The sequence below is a fragment of the Curcuma longa genome, chromosome 5 (genome assembly GCF_044706935.1).
Source record: "Curcuma longa cultivar G26 ecotype Majalengka, Jawa Barat chromosome 5, ITB_CL_G26_1.1, whole genome shotgun sequence".
Classification (NCBI taxonomy): domain Eukaryota; kingdom Viridiplantae; phylum Streptophyta; class Magnoliopsida; order Zingiberales; family Zingiberaceae; genus Curcuma; species Curcuma longa.
Window position 1 is genome coordinate 2,902,611 of NC_133865.1, and position 18,790 is coordinate 2,921,400.

The window sequence follows — 18,790 nt, forward strand, 5'->3', positions numbered from 1 at the left end:
TGATATTTATAAAGAATATAATATAAAATATATAATATAATAATATTTTTGAAAAAAGTATTAGTAGTAGTAATTTAAAATTATATTTACAAATACATAATTTTTATAAAAAAATGGATGAAACGTCCATAAATATCCTCAAGTTCCACTTAGGAATTTGAGAATTATTTTATGACTTCTTTTGATTTTAATAAAGTATATAACGAAGCGGATTTCGATATCCTAAAATGGTAGTCATAGAAGGCTCAAAGTTTTTCCGTCCTATCCATGATTACCAAAGAAATTTTAGTTTATCTAGTGTTAACAGTTGCTGTGGAACAGATATTCAATGCTTGGGGTAACATATTAAATAAATGACGATCGACTTTATCTCCCGACTCATTGGAAGCCTAAGCATTACTCGAGGATTGAATTAGAACATAAAAAAAGAATTCAAGGAATGCAACTTTCAGATGACGAAGTCAAAAAATTTGATACCGAAGAAATGAATATTACAGAATGGAAAATGGAGATGAGTAGCCATATCACTTCTTAAGGTGAGTAAAAAGATAAAAGAACTACGTAGACTTTGATTCCCTATACCCTAATGCTCTATTTGGATGAGGTGAGAGAAGGTTCATTAACGGAATGGAAAGGGAGGGAAAGGAAGGAAAAGGAAGGGGAAAGTATTTATGTTCCTCTTGTTTAGAAGAGATGGAATGTTTATTAACGTAACATATGTTATTTTGTTTGAGAGGAAAAGAAGGGAAATGAAAATTAAATATATAAAATTATAAAAATATCATCACTTCTTAAAAAAGACAATGCATGTAGAAGACGGATGGAAAATTATAAAGTTCTGTTAATATTATATGTAGAAGTTGAAATATGAAAGGTCTTAAAATAGACAACACATGCTTTTTGGATAAGTCCCTGTCCTTGGAGGAGAAGAGGAAGAAAAAGATTAGGGTTATCTGTTTCTGTCCTCTTAAGTTTCATCCTCGGAGAGATTTGCTGCGAGGGCTGGTGCCGACATCGTATAGTGCCAGCAGTTGGACATTAGATAATGACGCCACACATTGTGTGAGGAGCAATGACGCAAAGATTATATACCTAAATAGATGAGTTAATTTAGAAATTAATATTTTAAAATAGCGATAAAATTGAATAAAATATTTTTGAGTTCTTCTTTCTTTTCCTTACACCCCAAATTGGAGTATAAGAAATTTTAGCGATTCATGAGCAAGGATAAAACTTACCCTTCTTGTCTTTTCCTCCTTAACTCATTCCATCCCAAATAAGGATCAAAATTCTCTTTCCCCTCATTTCCCCTTCTCTTCCCTTCCCTCGTGCACGTTCTCCCAAACAAAACGTAAAGAATAAGAAGAAATTTTTTTTTTTTTATTAATTTATAATTTTATTTTTTTAATATAATATTATTGAACCGTGATGAACTGTGATGAATTATGAATTGAATTATGAATTGACAGTTTCGAACCGTACTATCTTGGACGGTTAAAGTTAAAGATCGATTTATTAGGAATTGTCGGTTTTGAATTAAGATTGGGTCTAATCTTCGGGACTAATTGGGCGGAAGGCTTAGATATTCAGATTAAAAAAAAATTAAAGATATCTAAAAGTTTTATTTTGAAAAAATAAAAAAATGGAAGCACTTAACCATTAACTGGAAGTTTTATTTTCAATGATTTGGGTTACGGATGACAATGTGGATGTGGGGTGCGGTGAGGTGGGGTGGGGTGGGGTGGGGTTACCCATGTTTAAGGGGGATCGTGACATTCTTATCAATATAAATTATATATAATCAACATATCATATAAGTTTAAATATAAATTTACATGATTTAAAATCAATGAAATCTTTCTAAAGTTTAACATGAGACATTAGTTAGTAAAATGCGTTTAACTCAGTGAATTCATGAATTTTACTTTATTTATTTATCTATTTGTATTTGAATCACGCTACTTTTACATTTTATTTTTAATTAGATCATTTATATTATAGTTAACGCACGCAGGCGAGGGGTAGCATGCGGCCTGTCCTACCTGAGATTTATTTTCTTACGGTATATTTGTTGTAATTAATCACTTTAATAAGATAGTATCCGGCCATACAATTATAATTAATCACAATACTTAATCATGTGACAGAATACTTTATTATTATCCCTAAAGTATAGCTGAATTGGTTATAACAGAATACACTTACAAAAAAAAAAGATAAAGATTTGAATTTCGACGAAGTCAAAAAATATCCTCCTTCATCATAATTAACTACAATTTCTCGATTTATACTTTATTATTGCTGGATGTTAATTGTCTTTATTGGTTTAATAATTGTCTTATTATAATCAGTAAAATTATTTATTATACAAGTGAAGCACTCAAAACTTTATGCACATTTGACAAATGTTGGAGTATCTTAACATTTTTAAAGGAAGAAAAACTCCATGGGTATAGTCCAATGACAAAAACAATTAGAGGAATAATTAAATAATATATAAATTTTAATATGGATGAATATTTAAAAATTGACCTTTAAATATATGTCTCTAGACTAGTTAGGGAGAAAGCCATCTATCTATTATCAAATAATATAATAATAATTTATATGAGTTTAGTGGATACATTTTGGAGATTTATATGTTTGACTGTCTGTTTTTTTCCTAACCGTACATTTGTTCTCTGATCTGCTACCATTTGACAGTCAGTAATTTGCACCAATATTTCTCAGGCAATACATCAGACAAGAGTCCTGTAGATCATACTCGAGTAATTTCAACTGGATAACAAATGAACTAAATTTCTAGAAGACAATAAATCCTGTCTGCCATAAGGTGCATAAATTCAATCACGAGAATCTATCTGGAAGAAATAGATCCAGTCATTAACATGGAAGTGAGTCAATTTACGGACCTGTGGTAAAGCGTGGGACTCCATCAGTTCACAAGATCATGAGTTCAGGAGCACCCTGCTACCTCCAGGGTTTCAAAGACCTTCAATGATGGTGAGAATTGAACTGGAACAAATCACTTAGCCTTGTTCGCAAGAGTTGATGTCCTGAACTTAGCATCATTCTTGACAAAGCTCCACCAAAGATATGTGAGAGGAATAGTGGAGGCATGCCACAAAGCATGGGCATCAACATATCCATGAAACGGAGGGAAATCATACACCTCCAAAAGCAGTGCGAGAGCACATCCGAATAAAGCTGCCCACAGCCTGAAGCATGAGGGGTGACGAGTTATGCCACCCCAGACTGCCCATATCAGAAGCTGAGAAATGCCCATCGCAAGACACACTTTCATGTTCCACCCTGATGAAATAGAAAGAGATCAGACACTGGGGAGAAAGATATGTCTATGTTCTGCATGGATTTGCACCTGCACTGTGCATGAATGCTCATGAGTGTTGAATTTGGAGTACACTAAACAATTTTTATGTTCAATATAAAAGATATGGACTAATATTCTCAAGGACAATAGTACTTTGAATCTAACCTGAATTTAGAAAGAATAGTCACGTTTTTTCTAAATATTTGGAGATGATTAGTGTGAAAGAAACTTTAATATTACATGAAGACATTAAACCAAAGAAAATATATCAGATGAAGCACAGCACTCAATTTTGTTTGTGTTTGCTACCTTACGGCCAAACTTGAACAGTTAGTAGGTAATGAGTTTAATGACATGAAGTAACCTAATCTCAAATTGGATCCAAGATTCTTTAGAGTGGTAAAACTAAAGAACTGAATGTTTACTGACAGAATATTCAGAAACAGAATTGTCACTACTTGAATATTGACTAGAGATTATGCATTTTACTGGGTAGAAAAAAAAACTATTTTACATGTCCTAGTTTTATTTTTTTTTAATTTGAAAGGAGTGCATCTCAGTACAGGTTAACAAGTGATTAAATTCGCATAAAGAAAATGAAAAGGGGAAAGGTTAAGGATTCAATGTCAAAATGAAAGAAGCATGGAAGCTAAATTTAAACAATAGAGATCTCACCGTAATCCATTTCATAGAAGTTGAGGTACAAAATATGAGTTGTCACAAAAGCTAAAATTGGGGCAGCAAGCATGACTCTTGAAGCCTCATCCTTCACATTGAACACTCTCAGCAAACACAAAATGAGTGAATATCCGAGTACTGCGACTGCAGATGAATAATCCAACTTTTCTGTCAGGCCAATATCTCTGCAATCATTGCCAACATCATCAGGTAAGTACTCATCAAGAGAGTAATGAACTGCTGTAAATTATGTGAGATTAGATCATATACCGGGTATGAAATATTGCACTCCAGAACCAAGCATTCATGGATAAGAAGCCATATATATGCCATAAACCAGCGTATTCATAGTAGGTCCTCTGCCTCTGAGGCCTCAGAGGCAACTTGTAATTTACAAGTATGAAAAATGTCAGCCAACCAATGAAATGCATCAATAAGTTGAACGCTGAAAAGATAGCAGAAACTGGCTCCTGCATAAAAAGAGGAAGTTGCTAATAAAGCGTTTACTGAGTTCAACATTATGAAATTTAATCTTTAAAACACCATGAATTACCAAACCTGGAAAACAGATACACGTTTGAAAGGCCATTTTCCATGGTACTTGTGAGGACTTAAGCCAAGTTCTTCCCGTTCGTTTTCTCTCTCCAATATACAGTAGTACCGACAGTCACTCCTGCAGTTCAGTTGCTTCCATTGCAAATAAAGTGGCTCTTGTAGATACCATGAACTATTGAGGGGCATATCATTGCTGGAATACAGGCAGTGTTCAATCGTATGGTCACCAATTATTCCAGTTCTTTCACATTGCTCCACACAATTTCTGATGCACAGGGATGACATGAAACACAAAACATAACCTCATGTGTAAAGCATCTACTTCCAAGTAATTTAAGTCCAACCATCGATTGTCAATTTAAATTCAGACACAAAAAATGTTTAAAAAATAATGAAAGAATTTAAAGCAAATGATTAAGGAAGTCTCAACAATCAATAGTTAACAATTGCAAGATCTTCTAGCCATATTTGTTAAAAATAATAAAGTTGTATAACTCAACCCAAAGATAGTACATACCTTTCTGTTCAATATCTAAGCCTCATGAACTCGTTGAATGTGAAAAACCAACAAAGTGGTATTAAATTGATGAATACTATGGTATCACAATTGGATAGCTGTTATTTTTTGTAATCTGCTAGTATGAAGTTCCAAAAAGATGCGCATGCATTACTGATAAATTAAAAGGATAAAATGAATGTTCATCTCTATTTCCAGGTCCAGTGACTAACGAGCTGAAACAAGAAGAAAGAGTTGAAATTTTGGACTAAATTAAACAGCAGCATCAACACAATACAATGATGGAACAAGTTAATTGCATGCTATTTTAACCTTTAATTATTACTATTATCGATAGACCATTCCACAAAGTATCTCATTTGGTTCTAACTTCCTAGATGCATATCTTGTTACTGGTCTGTAACATCTGCAAGGACATTCCCAATAAAAGAGCAATCCAGTGCACGAAACTCCTATCAATGTGGAGTCCTAGAGAACGGTTTATTATATACAGCCTTATCCTGCTTTGCAAGAGGTTGTTTCCAAAACTCGAACACGTGACCTCTAGGTCATATGGCAGCAACTTTACCGTTGCATCAAGGACATTCCCAATAACCAAACATAAGAAAACGTCATCAATGCAATTGCCTAGGGTAATGTAAACTAAGTTGCTTGTATTGATATCAAGACTTTTAGTTTCCTTGGTCGAATATTATGCATTGTGTTTATGGAACACACAACTATGATAACTCAATCATGCCAAACCCAAGTGCAAGTTTCTTTTCTAGACCTTCAAGTGGCAAACTTGTCAAGTAATACATTCATCTATGAAGTAGTGCAAATAAGGAAACCTTTAAATCAAGGTCCAAACTAAGCATTCTAAAGGGATGAAATTTTCTTTTTAAAAAGTACAAAAGATTGATTTGAGAATACACCAGTTGTGCAGTTCTAAACAAGAGAAATATATTACTGTTTTGTTGCATAGAATAAAAGCAAAGCGGGTTCAAAAGGTAGATCCTAATCATGGATAACTGTAAATCAAACATCCATTCAGCACTTCCCCAAGACAAGTTGATTAACTCTTCTGATAAATTGAGTTTCATAATTTTAAAATAATAGAGTTAAAAGTTGAGACAATATTCCTAGTATCAATCAATAGTAAAAGAAAGTGGGAACCTTTCAATCTCAACTACAGGAAACTCTTAAAAGTGCACAAATTTCTAAATCAATCAACCAAACTATGAATGACTTTTGCTCCTAAATGACGAAGAGACGAGAGTTTAAAAAAAAACTTAGTCTCTAAATACTGTAAAAAATTATTCTTTTAGATTCATATTAATTATGCCTTGTTCTCAATCTGGTTTTTTAAACCAGTGTTATCTTGTTTACTCATCTATTTGTCAATTTGAATTTGATGCAGATTGCATCAAGAATGTACGAAGGAAGACTGGTGGTTCAGATTGTTACATAATTCTGTTAAACTTTTTGTGGTTTTGTTCTTTTTGGCCTGCATGGCGGATTCTATCTTTTTGGCCAGCACTTCCCCAAGACAAGTTGATTTACTCTTCTGATAAATTGAGTTTCATAATTTTAAAATAATAGAGTTAAAAGTTGAGACAATATTCCTAGTATCGATCAATAGTAAAAGAAAGTGGGAACCTTTCATTCTCAACTACAGGAAACTCTTAAAAGTGCACAAATTTCTAAATCAATCAACCAAACTATGAATGACTTTTGCTCCTAAATGACGAAGAGACGAGAGTTAAAAAAAAAAACTTAGTCTCTAAATACTGTAAAAAATTATTCTTGTAGATTCATATTAATTATGCCTAGTTCTCAATCTAGTTTTTTAAACCAGTGTTATCTTGTTTACTCATCTATTTGTCAATTTGAATTTGATGCAGATTGCATCAAGATTGTACGAAGGAAGACTGGTGGTTCAGATTGTTACATAATTCTGTTAAACTTTTTGTGGTTTTGTTTTTTTTGGCCTGCATGGCGGATTCTATCTTTTTGGCCAGCACTTCCCCAAGACAAGTTGATTAACTCTTCTGATACATTGAGTTTCATAATTTTAAAATAATAGAGTTAAAAGTTGAGACAATATTCCTAGTATCAATCAATAGTAAAAGAAAGTGGGAACCTTTCATTCTCAACTACAGGAAACTCTTAAAAGTGAACAAATTTCTAAATCAATCAACCAAACTATGAATGACTTTTGCTCCTAAATGACGAAGAGACGAGAATTAAAAAAATTAAACTTAGTCTTTAAATACTGTAAAAAATTATTCTTTTAGATTCATATTAATTATGCCTTGTTCTCAATCTAATTTTTTTAACCAGTGTTATCTTGTTTACTTATCTATTTGTCAATTTGAATTTGACACAGATTGCATCAAGAATGTACGAAGGAAGACCGGTGGTTCAGATTGTTACATAATTCTGTTAAACTTTTTGTGGTTTTGTTTTTTGGCCTGCATGGCGGATTCTATCTTTTGACATGGAAAATTTCATCCAAACGCCTAATTGTTTTGGATACAAGTTCGTAGTGTTAGACTTTGTAGATAGTGAACTAATTTCACAAGTAATTTGTTACAAGTCCTAATGAGAAATTAATTAATGACGTACTATATGGTTATACAAAATACCATACAGCTGAATATGAGTAGTGTTAGAATCATAGGTCGCCAAACTAAGGAATGCGCCAAACTGGTTAGTTCTTGGAGACTTTGATAATCTATGTGTATAATTGTGCCATTAAATGAAGAATCATTTCAGAGGATTTGCTTAGGAGGTTTGTTGATGCAATCGTGCCCATGAGTTATAATTTTGATGGTTGACATCAATAAAGTTTAGAGCAAAGTATGAGAAATCTCACTTGTGCATCAAGTGTGCAGGAAAGTTCTTCCAGGTAAGAAGACCGAATGTGAGGCAAAGAGAAGTCCAAGAAAGCCGAGAAGTAAACTTTTGGTAAGAGAAAGTCTTTATAGGTCAGAAAACCGGATGTGAGACAAATGAAGTCTAAGAAAGTTGATGACCAAACTTTTAGCAAGAGAAGAAAGATCGAGCATATCACGGATTAAATGCGCGGAAGGTAATTTAGACGAATTCAGTAAAACCTTCCATCAGTCAATTGGTAATGATATCCAGTCGACTGATGTTGGTATTAGTCGATTGAAGGTATTAATCAATTGACTGATACTGAGCTTTTAGGTTGGATTCTAAATAGTAGCCGACTAATACCCATGTCAGTCGAATTGATTTGATGATTGATTCGACTGACAAGTAACTTTAGTCGACTGATTCTGTTTCAGAAGCAAACAAAATAAAATCGATTCGATTGATTCTCCACATCAGTCAACTGAGTCTGTTTCGGAAGCAAATATAATAGAATCGATTCAACTGATTCTTCACATCAGTCGACTGATTTTGTTCGGAAGCAAACAGAAGAGAATCGATTTGACTGGTAACTCGATTATCCATAACAATTGACTGATGAATAAAATAAGTCGACTGACATTTGAAATTTGACAAAATCAAACATCATTTCAGAAGGATCAAAAGCCATTATTGGTCGTTGACCAAATCAGTCAACTAATATAAAAAAATTGAACATATTTAAATGGTGAGAGTTAGCCGTTGATTGGCATTGTTCATACCATATTGCTCCAAGTTTTCTTGCTAAAGTGCTAAAGAATCCATTTGGTGTTCAACTATACAACTTAAAGCAATCCCTAGAAGAAGAAGAAGCAAATCTATCAAGATCATTGTAAAACTTCTTTTCTTCTTCTTTATATTTTTTAATTGTTCTTGCAAAACATTGTAATCTTACTGTAAGAGGATTTCTCCTCCTTTGAGATTTGTCCGAGAAAGAGAAGGTTAGCGGAAGTGGTGAGCTGAGCGTGAGTCCTTGGATTAATCGCCTCAAGATGGATACCAAGTAAAATCATTTGAGTTAATATTGTATCCGTAGTGTGGCTGGTTCGCAAGAAGTTTCTGCTGTCATAGATCAAGTCTAAGCGAGTTGAACTATTCAACCCTCTCCTAGCTCACAAGGTCTTAACAAAGTTGTCATTATTGGGTAATGAAACCCTAATCAAATAATGCCAAAATCTGTTTTTGTTCACTCCTCCACTAATTTACTGCGTCGCAATTTTTTTAAAAAATGGCCTAGAGAAAACCCAGGTCCAGATTAATATTGGTATATCTCATGCAAAATATCGCATATATGTGCAAACTCACGGAAGAATAACTGCATCATCCAATGAATCACATCTTCGAGACAAATCTAAGAGCGTCGCGTACCTATAGACCGGATCCGCGTCGCCGGCGCTGGCATCTAGTTCGTTGAATAAGAATCCGAAAGCAACAAGAGCAAAACACCAAGGAAATGCACCCATGTCGCTCGCGAAGGGTAGGGCAAGGACAGGCGGCTCCGACGGAGGGGGTTCAGATCGAGATTAAAAAAAAGAAGTGTCTTCAATGAACCATCGGGCTCGCCCCGCGTGCTAATCCAACGGACCTGGAGACGAGAAAGACGCCCCCGATCGGAAAAGAGAGAGGCAACGAGTCGACTAGAGTAATGGACGAAAGTTCACTCCGTCGCAAGCTTGCCGCGACTGCTCACTCCCACTCTCTTATTTACGGACCAACGAGTCGCATTTTGGCAAATATTCACTCACGCTTTATCTGCTTTTTTCTGTAATTCCAGTAAGAATTTAAAAAACAACTAAATGTTATTTATAAAAATTAAACGGTAAAGATTAGAATGGTGTTAGTTTTCAATATTTTTTAAAACAATTATTTTAAATCCGCTGCTGTAATTTTATCCGCCCACCAAAAAAAAGAGAGCGCGCGCAAGTTCTGCAACGATAAACACCAGGTTTTACCATGTTAGGTTTTGTATATTTCTGGCCAATTAAACATGTTTACAGCGCATCCGAAATAAAATAAGCATCATACAAGCAATGCCATTCACACTTTGAACAGACTGCCAGGAGATTATCTACAGAGTTTAGCAGATGATTAAAAACCTACAAGCATCCATTTGCCTGCCTAGAGTTCACATTCCAGGCAGAATTTACAGAGTTTCCTTTGCGTCGTGTATGAAGGGCAGCTAAAAGTAGAGGAATTTTTCAAACAACAATCAGTGGGAAACTAGACTTTGTGACAATTAGGTCACCAATCATGATGCCACAATGTACCTGGGAGAAATTGTTTACAGGGATAATAGAACATTAAAGACCCAGCTTTTAGCCCTTATAACCATTTCCGAGCCACAACGTATGATGTCCCCAGTTCAGGGTTCCAGCAATCAACTTGACTTGTAGAAGTGTTACCAATACTTGAATTGGTAGCCAGCATAGCCATAAGACTCCCACCATGCACCCTGCCTTCTGGAAGAGAAACCACCCTGGAATCAAGAGGTGTTGTGAGATGCACATATTCCTGAGTATTGTTCGCAACCCAGGAGAGACCGTGCTTCTCATTTTCCATTTCCACAGACCTAGCTAGGTCAACAATCTCTTTCATCTTCTCAGGTTTTATGACTCCTTGATTCTTTGAACCAAAGGCCAGAAGTTGCCGTTCTCCATGAACGCACTGATCCTCCACTAGAGCGGTGTGTGCAGCACAGAGGCCACTCTTTCCTCTAGCAAAACGTTCACAGGGAGGGCTTTTGATACCAAGACCTGACTCAGGTTGGCCCCATGAGCACCGTTTACCACCACCATGTGCTTTACAGAAATCAGTTCTGCCCTGAGCACTCTTTCCACAACCCTCAACCTTGCACCTCTTTCCACCTCCATGACGAACACAGAAATCTGTCCTACCTCTTGCACTTTTAGTGCACTCTAATACAGCGCATCGTTTTCCACCACCATGGGCCACACAAAATTGGGTGCCACCGTGTACACTCTTTGTGCAACCACCTTGGAATGCACAACGTTTCCCTCCACCATGTGCCTTACAAAATGGTGTGCTTCCTTCAGCCCCTTTTGTGCAACCCAAGTATGTGCACCGCTTACCCCCACCATGTGCCTTGCAGAAATTTGTGCTGCCTTGTGCACCCTTTGTACATTCAGGATATTTGCACCGTCGGCCGCCTCCATGGGCAATGCATAATCCAGACTGCCCTTCTGCACTCTTTGTGCAATTCTCCTTTTGGCATCTCTTGCCGCCACCATGCCTTATGCATAGACCAGATTTACCCCTAGCTGCTTTAGGGCAACCTTCATGCCTGCAACGACGTCCACCACCATGAGCAATGCAGTAGTCTGTGCGACCTTCAGCACTCTTAGTGCAGCCAAGGTGTTGGCATCGCCTACCACCACCATGGGCTTTGCAGAAGATGGTTCTTCCCTCAGCTCCCTTCTGACAGCCAGCTTTATGGCACCTCCGCCCTCCACCATGGGCTATGCACAGCCCAGAAGCACCTCTAGCTCCTTTGGAACATCCCGGAAACTGACAATTTTTAGTGTTGCTATTGCATTGTTGAGTTTGGGTTACACCAGAAATGGCAACTGAACTTTTCTGTGGTTGGATGATTGTTGACAAAGAGGCATCTGACTGTCCAGCTTGAGTAGATGCATTATGGAATGCTTCGACAGGGGATACATTATCATGTTTGTCAGGACTATTTAAAAATGGCAATAACCTGCTCTTATACCAGCGAGATGAAGTTGATCCTTCATCAACAGTTGGCACCTGAGAGAGAGATAGCATGTTGTTTGATAAATAGTTGTCAGTAAAGACTGGAGTCACACCAGTAACAACAGAGTCAAATGCACCTACTGATAAACTCAACTGAAAATCAACTTTAGCCTTTGGAACATCAAGAGCAGGTTTTATCGGGCCAATTATATTTTCATTACCAAGGTTGAGATCAAAATTTAGTCCAAGATCCATGGATGACCCATCATCTGTTTCCCTGGTTGTAGACATGGTGCAAGCTGTAGCAGAGCTCTTCTTACTGCTATCCGAAGAACTTGCTGGACGGCCTAAGCCAAGTGTCAGAGAAGAAGCTTCTATACCACTTTCATATACATCACACAACTTCCTCTTGGTGCCTTTCAAATTAAGACCATTCAAACGAGAGTGAGAAGAATCATTCCATAGTTTGGTGTCAGTATGAGATTGAGCCAAATCCTTTAAAGTACTTCCAGAAGAGAAGTTTAAACTGAGTCCAAGATGACCATGCCTCTTATCCATAACAGATGTTGCCAAAATACAATCACAATGAAATGTTGATACAAGTGAACCAGTTGCCAGACTTCCGGGGATGTGCCATATATGTTCAGTATCTGGAAAGATCAGAGCAGCCTCCACTAACAAAACCCGATGTATCATCCCGATCCATTTGCTAAAACTTTTTAGGGCTGTTAATGTGCTTATTTATGGCTAAGAATTGCTGCCAGCCTATAACAATCAGCAACTGGAACCAGTCAAAATTTTCTGCATAGAAACATGGCTTGAATATAAAATACAAAAATCACAAGAAATTTTCATCAATTTTCCAAAATAAATACAATGATAAGAAGCATGAAAACCACCCTGTAACAGAATACCACAGGCAGTCACAAAATTATTCCCACTAGATGCCACCTAAGAAACATTTATTATTATTTGGAGATACCAATACTAAAACCATAACCTGTCTTATATCAAATGGGAAGTATATGTAAACTAAATTTATACTTCGTTTTCTGTTTTAAATATACAAGTTATATGTAATAGCCTTATAGATCGAATTTACACAGTATGCATGATAAAATTGCACAACCAATCATATTGCTGAAAGATTACCAATTTCCTTCTTAAAGTTTAGCATAAAGTGATATAAATGATTGAGCAATAAAGCTAAGAAAATCACATACTATCTGAGGTCTCAAAAGAGAGAAACACACCTATTGTACAAATAAAGAATTAGTAAACCATTTATCTACAATGTCAAGTTGAAAAGAAGCAAGAGCTTAAGCATGCCATATACATGAAACAACACAAACACAAACTGAGGGCATCTACTAGTGTGTAGGGGCCTATAAAATATGTCATTATTGAGCCTAAACATTCTAAAATTTTCACACTAGAAAGACATGCACATGTTAATATCTATGGAATGGATGTGATATTAAGTTGGAACATGTCATAACAAATCTCTATGAGTATATGATTTTGTAAAGAAACTTGAAATAGTAGGGATTCAATGTTTGAAGTATAAGTGTGTTCCAGATAATGGTCAGTGATCAGATAAATTTTTTACTAGTATCAACCAACATAACAATATAAGATGAATACAATGAAGAAGTATAAAGAGAAGAAATGAAGAAAGAAATAGGAAATGGCAGGAGGGAAAAGACATAAAAAAGAGAGTGAAATTTTTTTTAAAAAAACTTAAGAGTGATCCTGCTGAAATAACTGGTCCATTTAGCAGTAATGCTTGGTATCAACTAGTTTAGAAGTTTCAACCAAGAAAAACAAAAACTAGCATTTAGAAGTAGAATGATAATCACACTTTATGGCTTATTGGAAGAACCATGTAGAATTAATCGGATGAAGTCATTAAAAACCTAGTCAACCTAATGTTGTTAACTACGAAATGTCTCCAACTCATCAAAACATTGCGAGAGAAAATTAATTGCAGAAGTTCCAAATCAGAAATGATCAGAAAGTTTCAGGTTTACAAATTATGACAATGTTCAACCTTCTAAAACTACCAATTTTAGCTTTAAATCAAACCAATAATGAGTCATGAGTATTCAATTGTACATTGAATTACATTCATGATACTCATCTGTTGGATTCTCAGGATAAAGCCATATCTAAGAAGCATCTCAAATTTAATGGAGTGCTAAAATCTCTGGAAAATCATGAAAATAACAAAATATGAAATGTGTTTTCTTTCTAATTAAACGAAGTTAAACATACCAGATTTCGACTTCTAAGATTTCTTTGGTCCTCCAATACATATTAGATCAGTTCACGATCCCACACAAGGGCTTCTTTCAAAAAAAAAAAGATCACACTCAATAACTGCTAACCAGTTCAAGGAAAGCATACAAACCTGAAAAACTTGATGTCTTTATAAGCAGTTGACAGCTCCAGATTTCAGTGCATCAACTCTGCAGCAGATACAAAAAATACAGCTGGGCAGGGAAATCAAAACTTTAGATTCATTCACCACCAAATCATGTAGAAGATGGTCAATAATCTATCTAGATAGTTCATACACAGACAGAACACGTTCTGATCCCAATTCCCTACTTACAAGATACAAACACATGGCTGGAAAAAAAAAAGTTCCACCATGAATTCCACCATGAACTGAAGTTTTTCATTTTTTACAGACAAAACCAACTCAAAATCCCAATCGCAGATGGACAGACCAGAGAAACACCAGCGAACCCAAATCCAAATACGTAGACAAATACTTTGATCAATAAAAAAAACAACTATAAAACAAAAAACCAGAAGAACCCGTAAAAAAATTAATGGAAACATTTTCTTCCCCTAGTAAAATACTTTCCTAACAACAGACCCACCAAATAAGGGGCAGAACCAACCGAATCGAAGCATGGAGTTAGAAGTCACGTCAAAACATCATATGACATAGAACCCAGCAGGAAGCAGCAGAAGAATCAAACGATCCACAAGTTCACTATAAATACGAAGGAAATCTGCAACCCAAACATTAAAGATGAAGCTAAAAAAACAAAAAAAAAAAAAGGACCTCCCATCGATTCGGGAATACCTAAGAACAAGGAGCCGAAGATTCCGAAGATTCGGAGGTCCCAATCGAGGCGACAGAATCTAGGGTTCTATTCCTCTTCTTTCTTGATTATTTTAACCTCCCACTCCCTCTGTTCTCCTCGCTCTCGCGGACGGCAGCGGAAACCAGAAGCCTCACACGCACACGGAGGAAAGAACGGAGAAAGGGTGGCAAGCAAATCCAAGAATAAATGGAACCGGAAATTTTGCAAACAACACCCTGAATTATTGGTTAGTGCAAAAGTTCCATTTGCCATTTACGGCTCGACTCATATGGTAATTGATTCAAGAATATCCAATTCTGTAAAAATAGTGGAATTACCTTTTATTGTTTCTTATTTTCGTCCAAAATTTTCCCTTGATTTTATATCTTTGATTTTTAGTTTTTCATGAGACCGTAAATGAGTCAAATTTTATATTATGTAAATTATTTAATAAGATAATTGAGATAATTCAATTCAAAACTAAAATGAATTAAATGTGGAAAGTTTTGTTTTTAAGAATTTGAACTTAGTGTGAATTTAATTTGAGTTTAACCCGTTTAAATATTATCAAATTTTTAATTTTTGATTATTTAAAATTATTATATATTTTAATTTATTTAATTAATTGAGTTTGATATCATAAATTTATTTATTATTTTAAGAGTTTTTTTAATTTATTTATAATTCTGATAGAAACTTTTATTGATGAATTATTTTTGCAATATCATATTATACATATTGATAAATTGCATTTCAATATATTTATTTAATTTAGTTTATATATCGAGTAGATATGTGTTAAAATTTATTTATTTAGTTTAATGAATTATTTAAGTTTATATTTAATTTATTTATAATCTCAATTTTTAAATTGTTGGGCCTTTTTTCCCTATTAATGAGAAGAAAAGTATTTATCAGAGTTGGCGAGGATAAATTTTTAAAGAGAAAACATTTTAGTGGGTAACGAAATCTATTTTTTTAAAGTGTTAATGAAATTTAAGAATTGTTTTTTAGTGGGAACGTCACCACTGCGTCAGATTAATTAAATAGGCAAATATAAAAAATCAATATAGTTTTTTTATTATAAAACTTAAAAGAGATTTATTTTCTTTTAAATATAAAAATCGTATTAGTTTTCTCCGGAGTATAGATCATCCCAACTGAAGAAAAAAAAAACTAGCGTAATTTATGCAAAAAGATTTAAGAGAAACTACAGTAAATTCGGGTTAGTAGTGAGCTCTTGGATAGGCAATGGTTGGGCTCGAGGAGAGGCTGCGAACTTATAGCTAAGCGACCATCACACTATCGCAACTAGAAGCCACCGTGAACTGGGGCCGCCGTGATCTTATGGCCTAGAATAAGACTTCGTGTTAAGGTTTTTATAATCATCTGAAAATATCTCCACGTTGGGTGGGATGACACCATTATGGAAATCTATCAGAGGATCATATTCGACAACTGTTTCAATTTGACCTTATATGCAGAAAGGAAGGGATACCCGAGGGGACTAGGTCTGACAACCTCATAACCGCCTGCTTATTCTTAAGCTGCTGCATGTCTGCAGAAATATTCACGCTCCTCCTTAGTGGGCCCATAGAGGACGGGGGTTTGCAGAATACGTAAATGTAGGGCCCAAGACTGAGATGGCCAAGACGGCATGGTTGAGACAAAACTTACGATCGACACGGTCGAGACAGCGTGGCCCAGATAAGACTCGGGACCGAGATGGCTAAGACAGCGTGGAGGTCGAAGATTTAGGATTGAGATGGCCAAGACGGCGTGGCTAAGATGAGACTCGGGACCAAGATGGATGAGATGGCATAGAGGCCAAGATGAGACTGGAGATCGAGATAACTAAGATGGTGTGGTCGAGATGGAACTTGGGACCGAGATGGGTGAGACAACATGGCCGAGATGAGACTTAAAACCAAGATGAGATGGCTGATGACCCAGACGGCGTGGCCGAGATGGGACTTGAGACCGAGATGATCGAGATGATGTGGTCGAGATGGGACGGTATACGGTAAAGCTGAGATGAGACTCGAGACTGAAATGACCCAGACTGCATGCCGAGATGGTCGAGATGAGACACGAGATCAACGGATGGTTGAGATGAGATGATCGAGATACTAAGACGGCAGACCGAGATGGGGCCAAGATGGTCGAGACGACGTGGTCGAGATGAGACTCGGGATTGAGATGACTAAACAACGTAGCCGAGATGGACCGAGATGAGATGGCCAAGACGGACAGAGATAACTGAGACAGCATGGAGGCCGAGATAGTTATGGGGTTTTGCCCAGGCTTCACTTGGGTGGGGTTCTACTCCTTTGGGTCATGTTGAATAGTACTGCCAAGTCAGTGCTAGGCTTGACTTTAGCTTGATACTCCCAACATGACCTTCATCCAAGAAGGGGCAACGTCACCCATAGCACCTGCATCAATATATAATCATAATAATTATAATCATAACAACAAATATGATCAACTTAGAAATATTATCGTTTGCGATCGATTCATGATGATAATATCAGATATGGTAAATCTCGATTGATTGAAATTAATTTGAGATTATTGTCCATTATGTTGATGCAAGGAGCACTAGTCTGTCCCCAGAGTTTCGATGTTTGATAATATACCTAGATCTCCAAACATAACCTAATATTTGGATGTGAGTGAAGTCTAGTCAGGTCAGTTTGACTAGAAGACTAGCGAAAAGTCCTAGTTGAGACTAGTTGGAGGCTAGAAAAGTCCTAGTTATAGGCTAGACAGAGGAAGTCCTAAACTGGAGGATTGAGCAAAGAAGTCCTAGCTGGAGGCTAAGTAGACCATAGTTGGAGGCTTGGAGAAGTTCTGATTTGGAGGATTAGGTAGGGAAAGTCCTAACTGAAGATTAGATAAGGTTAAGTCCAAACTGGATATTTGGCAACTGAAAAGTCTACCTATAGAAGTGACTAGTCCTAACTAAAAGTTAGGCAAGGGAAAGTCTAAACCGGATGTTTGGCATGTGGAAAGTCTACCTATGGAAGTGACTAGTCCTAACAGGGAGTTAAGCACGGGTAAGACAGTAGATTAGACCTATAGGGTAAAATTTATATAAGCCTAATAGGTCAAACATACTACAAGTAGGCTTATGGGTGTTTACATGTTTGTATACTTATCTTGCAGGGACCAGGAGCTAGAAGCAAAATGAAAGAAGCATAAGAGGAACACACAGAAGTAGCCAAACCACCCCCGAGGTCAACTCATGTCAAACCCGAGTTGATTGGATCCAGGCGCTTAGATGTTTTTCCAGGCGCTCGGACGGTCCAAGTGCCCCTGGAAGATCCAGGCACTCGGATCAAGAAGAATAAGTTCAGATAGAGTCTGAAGAGATCGAATTGGATTGGATCTAGGCGCTTGGAAGACTCTATATAAGGAGGCTAAACATGCACCACAAGGGGATTATCTCTCTATGCCTTACTCTTCATCCTGCAGTGCTGCTGAATGCGAATGATATCCTGCTCCTGCAATCAGGGAAGTTCCAAGAGGAGTGCGCTGCGCTTAGGACTTTCAGATAGGTATGATGAGAATTTATTTATTTTTAAGTCTTACTTTCTGTACTTTTACTTGTTATAATTTGGACTGTAAGACAGGTTTCTCTATCTTCGAACAAAAGTTCAGAAAAGAGACCACTAATGGGCGGACACCTCCCGTACATAAGCCTTAGATGTACTAACCCCAGGGGGTTAGGAACCAAGTAAACCCACATATCCTTAATTATCTCTTTCTCTAATTCCGCTGCTAGTTTTTGTAATAGAACGAACGAACGAAAATGATGAACGCACAATTCACCCCCTCTAGTGTGTCCACTGATCCTACACATTATTATTCTCTCTGCCTTTATTGCCCCCGACAAACTCAATGGGAGTGTCCGGACGTTGAATGCCAACTTAGTAAAGCGTTATCGTGAATATCAACAATTTGATCTTCTGTAGAGAT

At 36.4% G+C, this 18,790-nt stretch overlaps 2 protein-coding genes across 6 annotated transcripts; both read right to left on the minus strand.

The window, feature by feature from the left end:
- Positions 1-2,742: 2,742 nt before the first annotated feature.
- Positions 2,743-9,652, minus strand: LOC141829489 (uncharacterized). Its single transcript, XM_074716972.1, has 5 exons — positions 9,366-9,652; positions 4,568-4,829; positions 4,280-4,479; positions 4,007-4,194; positions 2,743-3,312 (listed from the first exon to the last, which is right to left on the minus strand). Exons 1-5 carry the CDS (start codon positions 9,458-9,460, stop codon positions 3,026-3,028), a joined length of 1,032 nt encoding a protein of 343 aa, XP_074573073.1. The 5' UTR covers positions 9,461-9,652; the 3' UTR covers positions 2,743-3,025.
- A 396-nt stretch (positions 9,653-10,048) lies between these two features.
- LOC141829324 (uncharacterized) lies at positions 10,049-14,962 on the minus strand. 5 transcript variants are annotated; one of them, XM_074716776.1, is made up of 4 exons: positions 14,809-14,962; positions 14,122-14,203; positions 13,986-14,056; positions 10,049-12,476 (listed from the first exon to the last, which is right to left on the minus strand). In XM_074716776.1, the coding sequence occupies exon 4, from the start codon at positions 12,405-12,407 to the stop codon at positions 10,320-10,322; it is 2,088 nt and encodes a 695-aa protein (XP_074572877.1). In that variant the 5' UTR covers positions 12,408-12,476; positions 13,986-14,056; positions 14,122-14,203; positions 14,809-14,962; the 3' UTR covers positions 10,049-10,319. The 5 variants fall into 5 exon arrangements, with proteins under 5 accessions (XP_074572877.1, XP_074572876.1, XP_074572879.1 ...); XM_074716775.1 differs by having other exon boundaries at positions 10,049-12,512; XM_074716778.1 differs by lacking the exon at positions 13,986-14,056 and having other exon boundaries at positions 10,049-12,512; positions 14,122-14,179.
- Between the last annotated feature and the right edge of the window lie 3,828 nt (positions 14,963-18,790).

Bases quoted from the DNA above. Each gene is read 5' to 3' on its own strand.
- LOC141829489 (XM_074716972.1), bottom strand. From the start codon at position 9,460: ATGGGTGCATTTCCTTGGTGTTTTGCTCTTGTTGCTTTCGGATTCTTA. The intron at 4,830-9,365 runs GTACGCGACGCT...CCTGTGCATCAG, and splicing joins GACGCGGATCCGGTCTATAG to AAATTGTGTGGAGCAATGTG. The intron at 4,480-4,567 runs GTTTGGTAATTC...CTTTTTATGCAG, and splicing joins AACGTGTATCTGTTTTCCAG to GAGCCAGTTTCTGCTATCTT.
- LOC141829324 (XM_074716778.1), bottom strand. From the start codon at position 12,407: ATGATACATCGGGTTTTGTTAGTGGAGGCTGCTCTGATCTTTCCAGAT.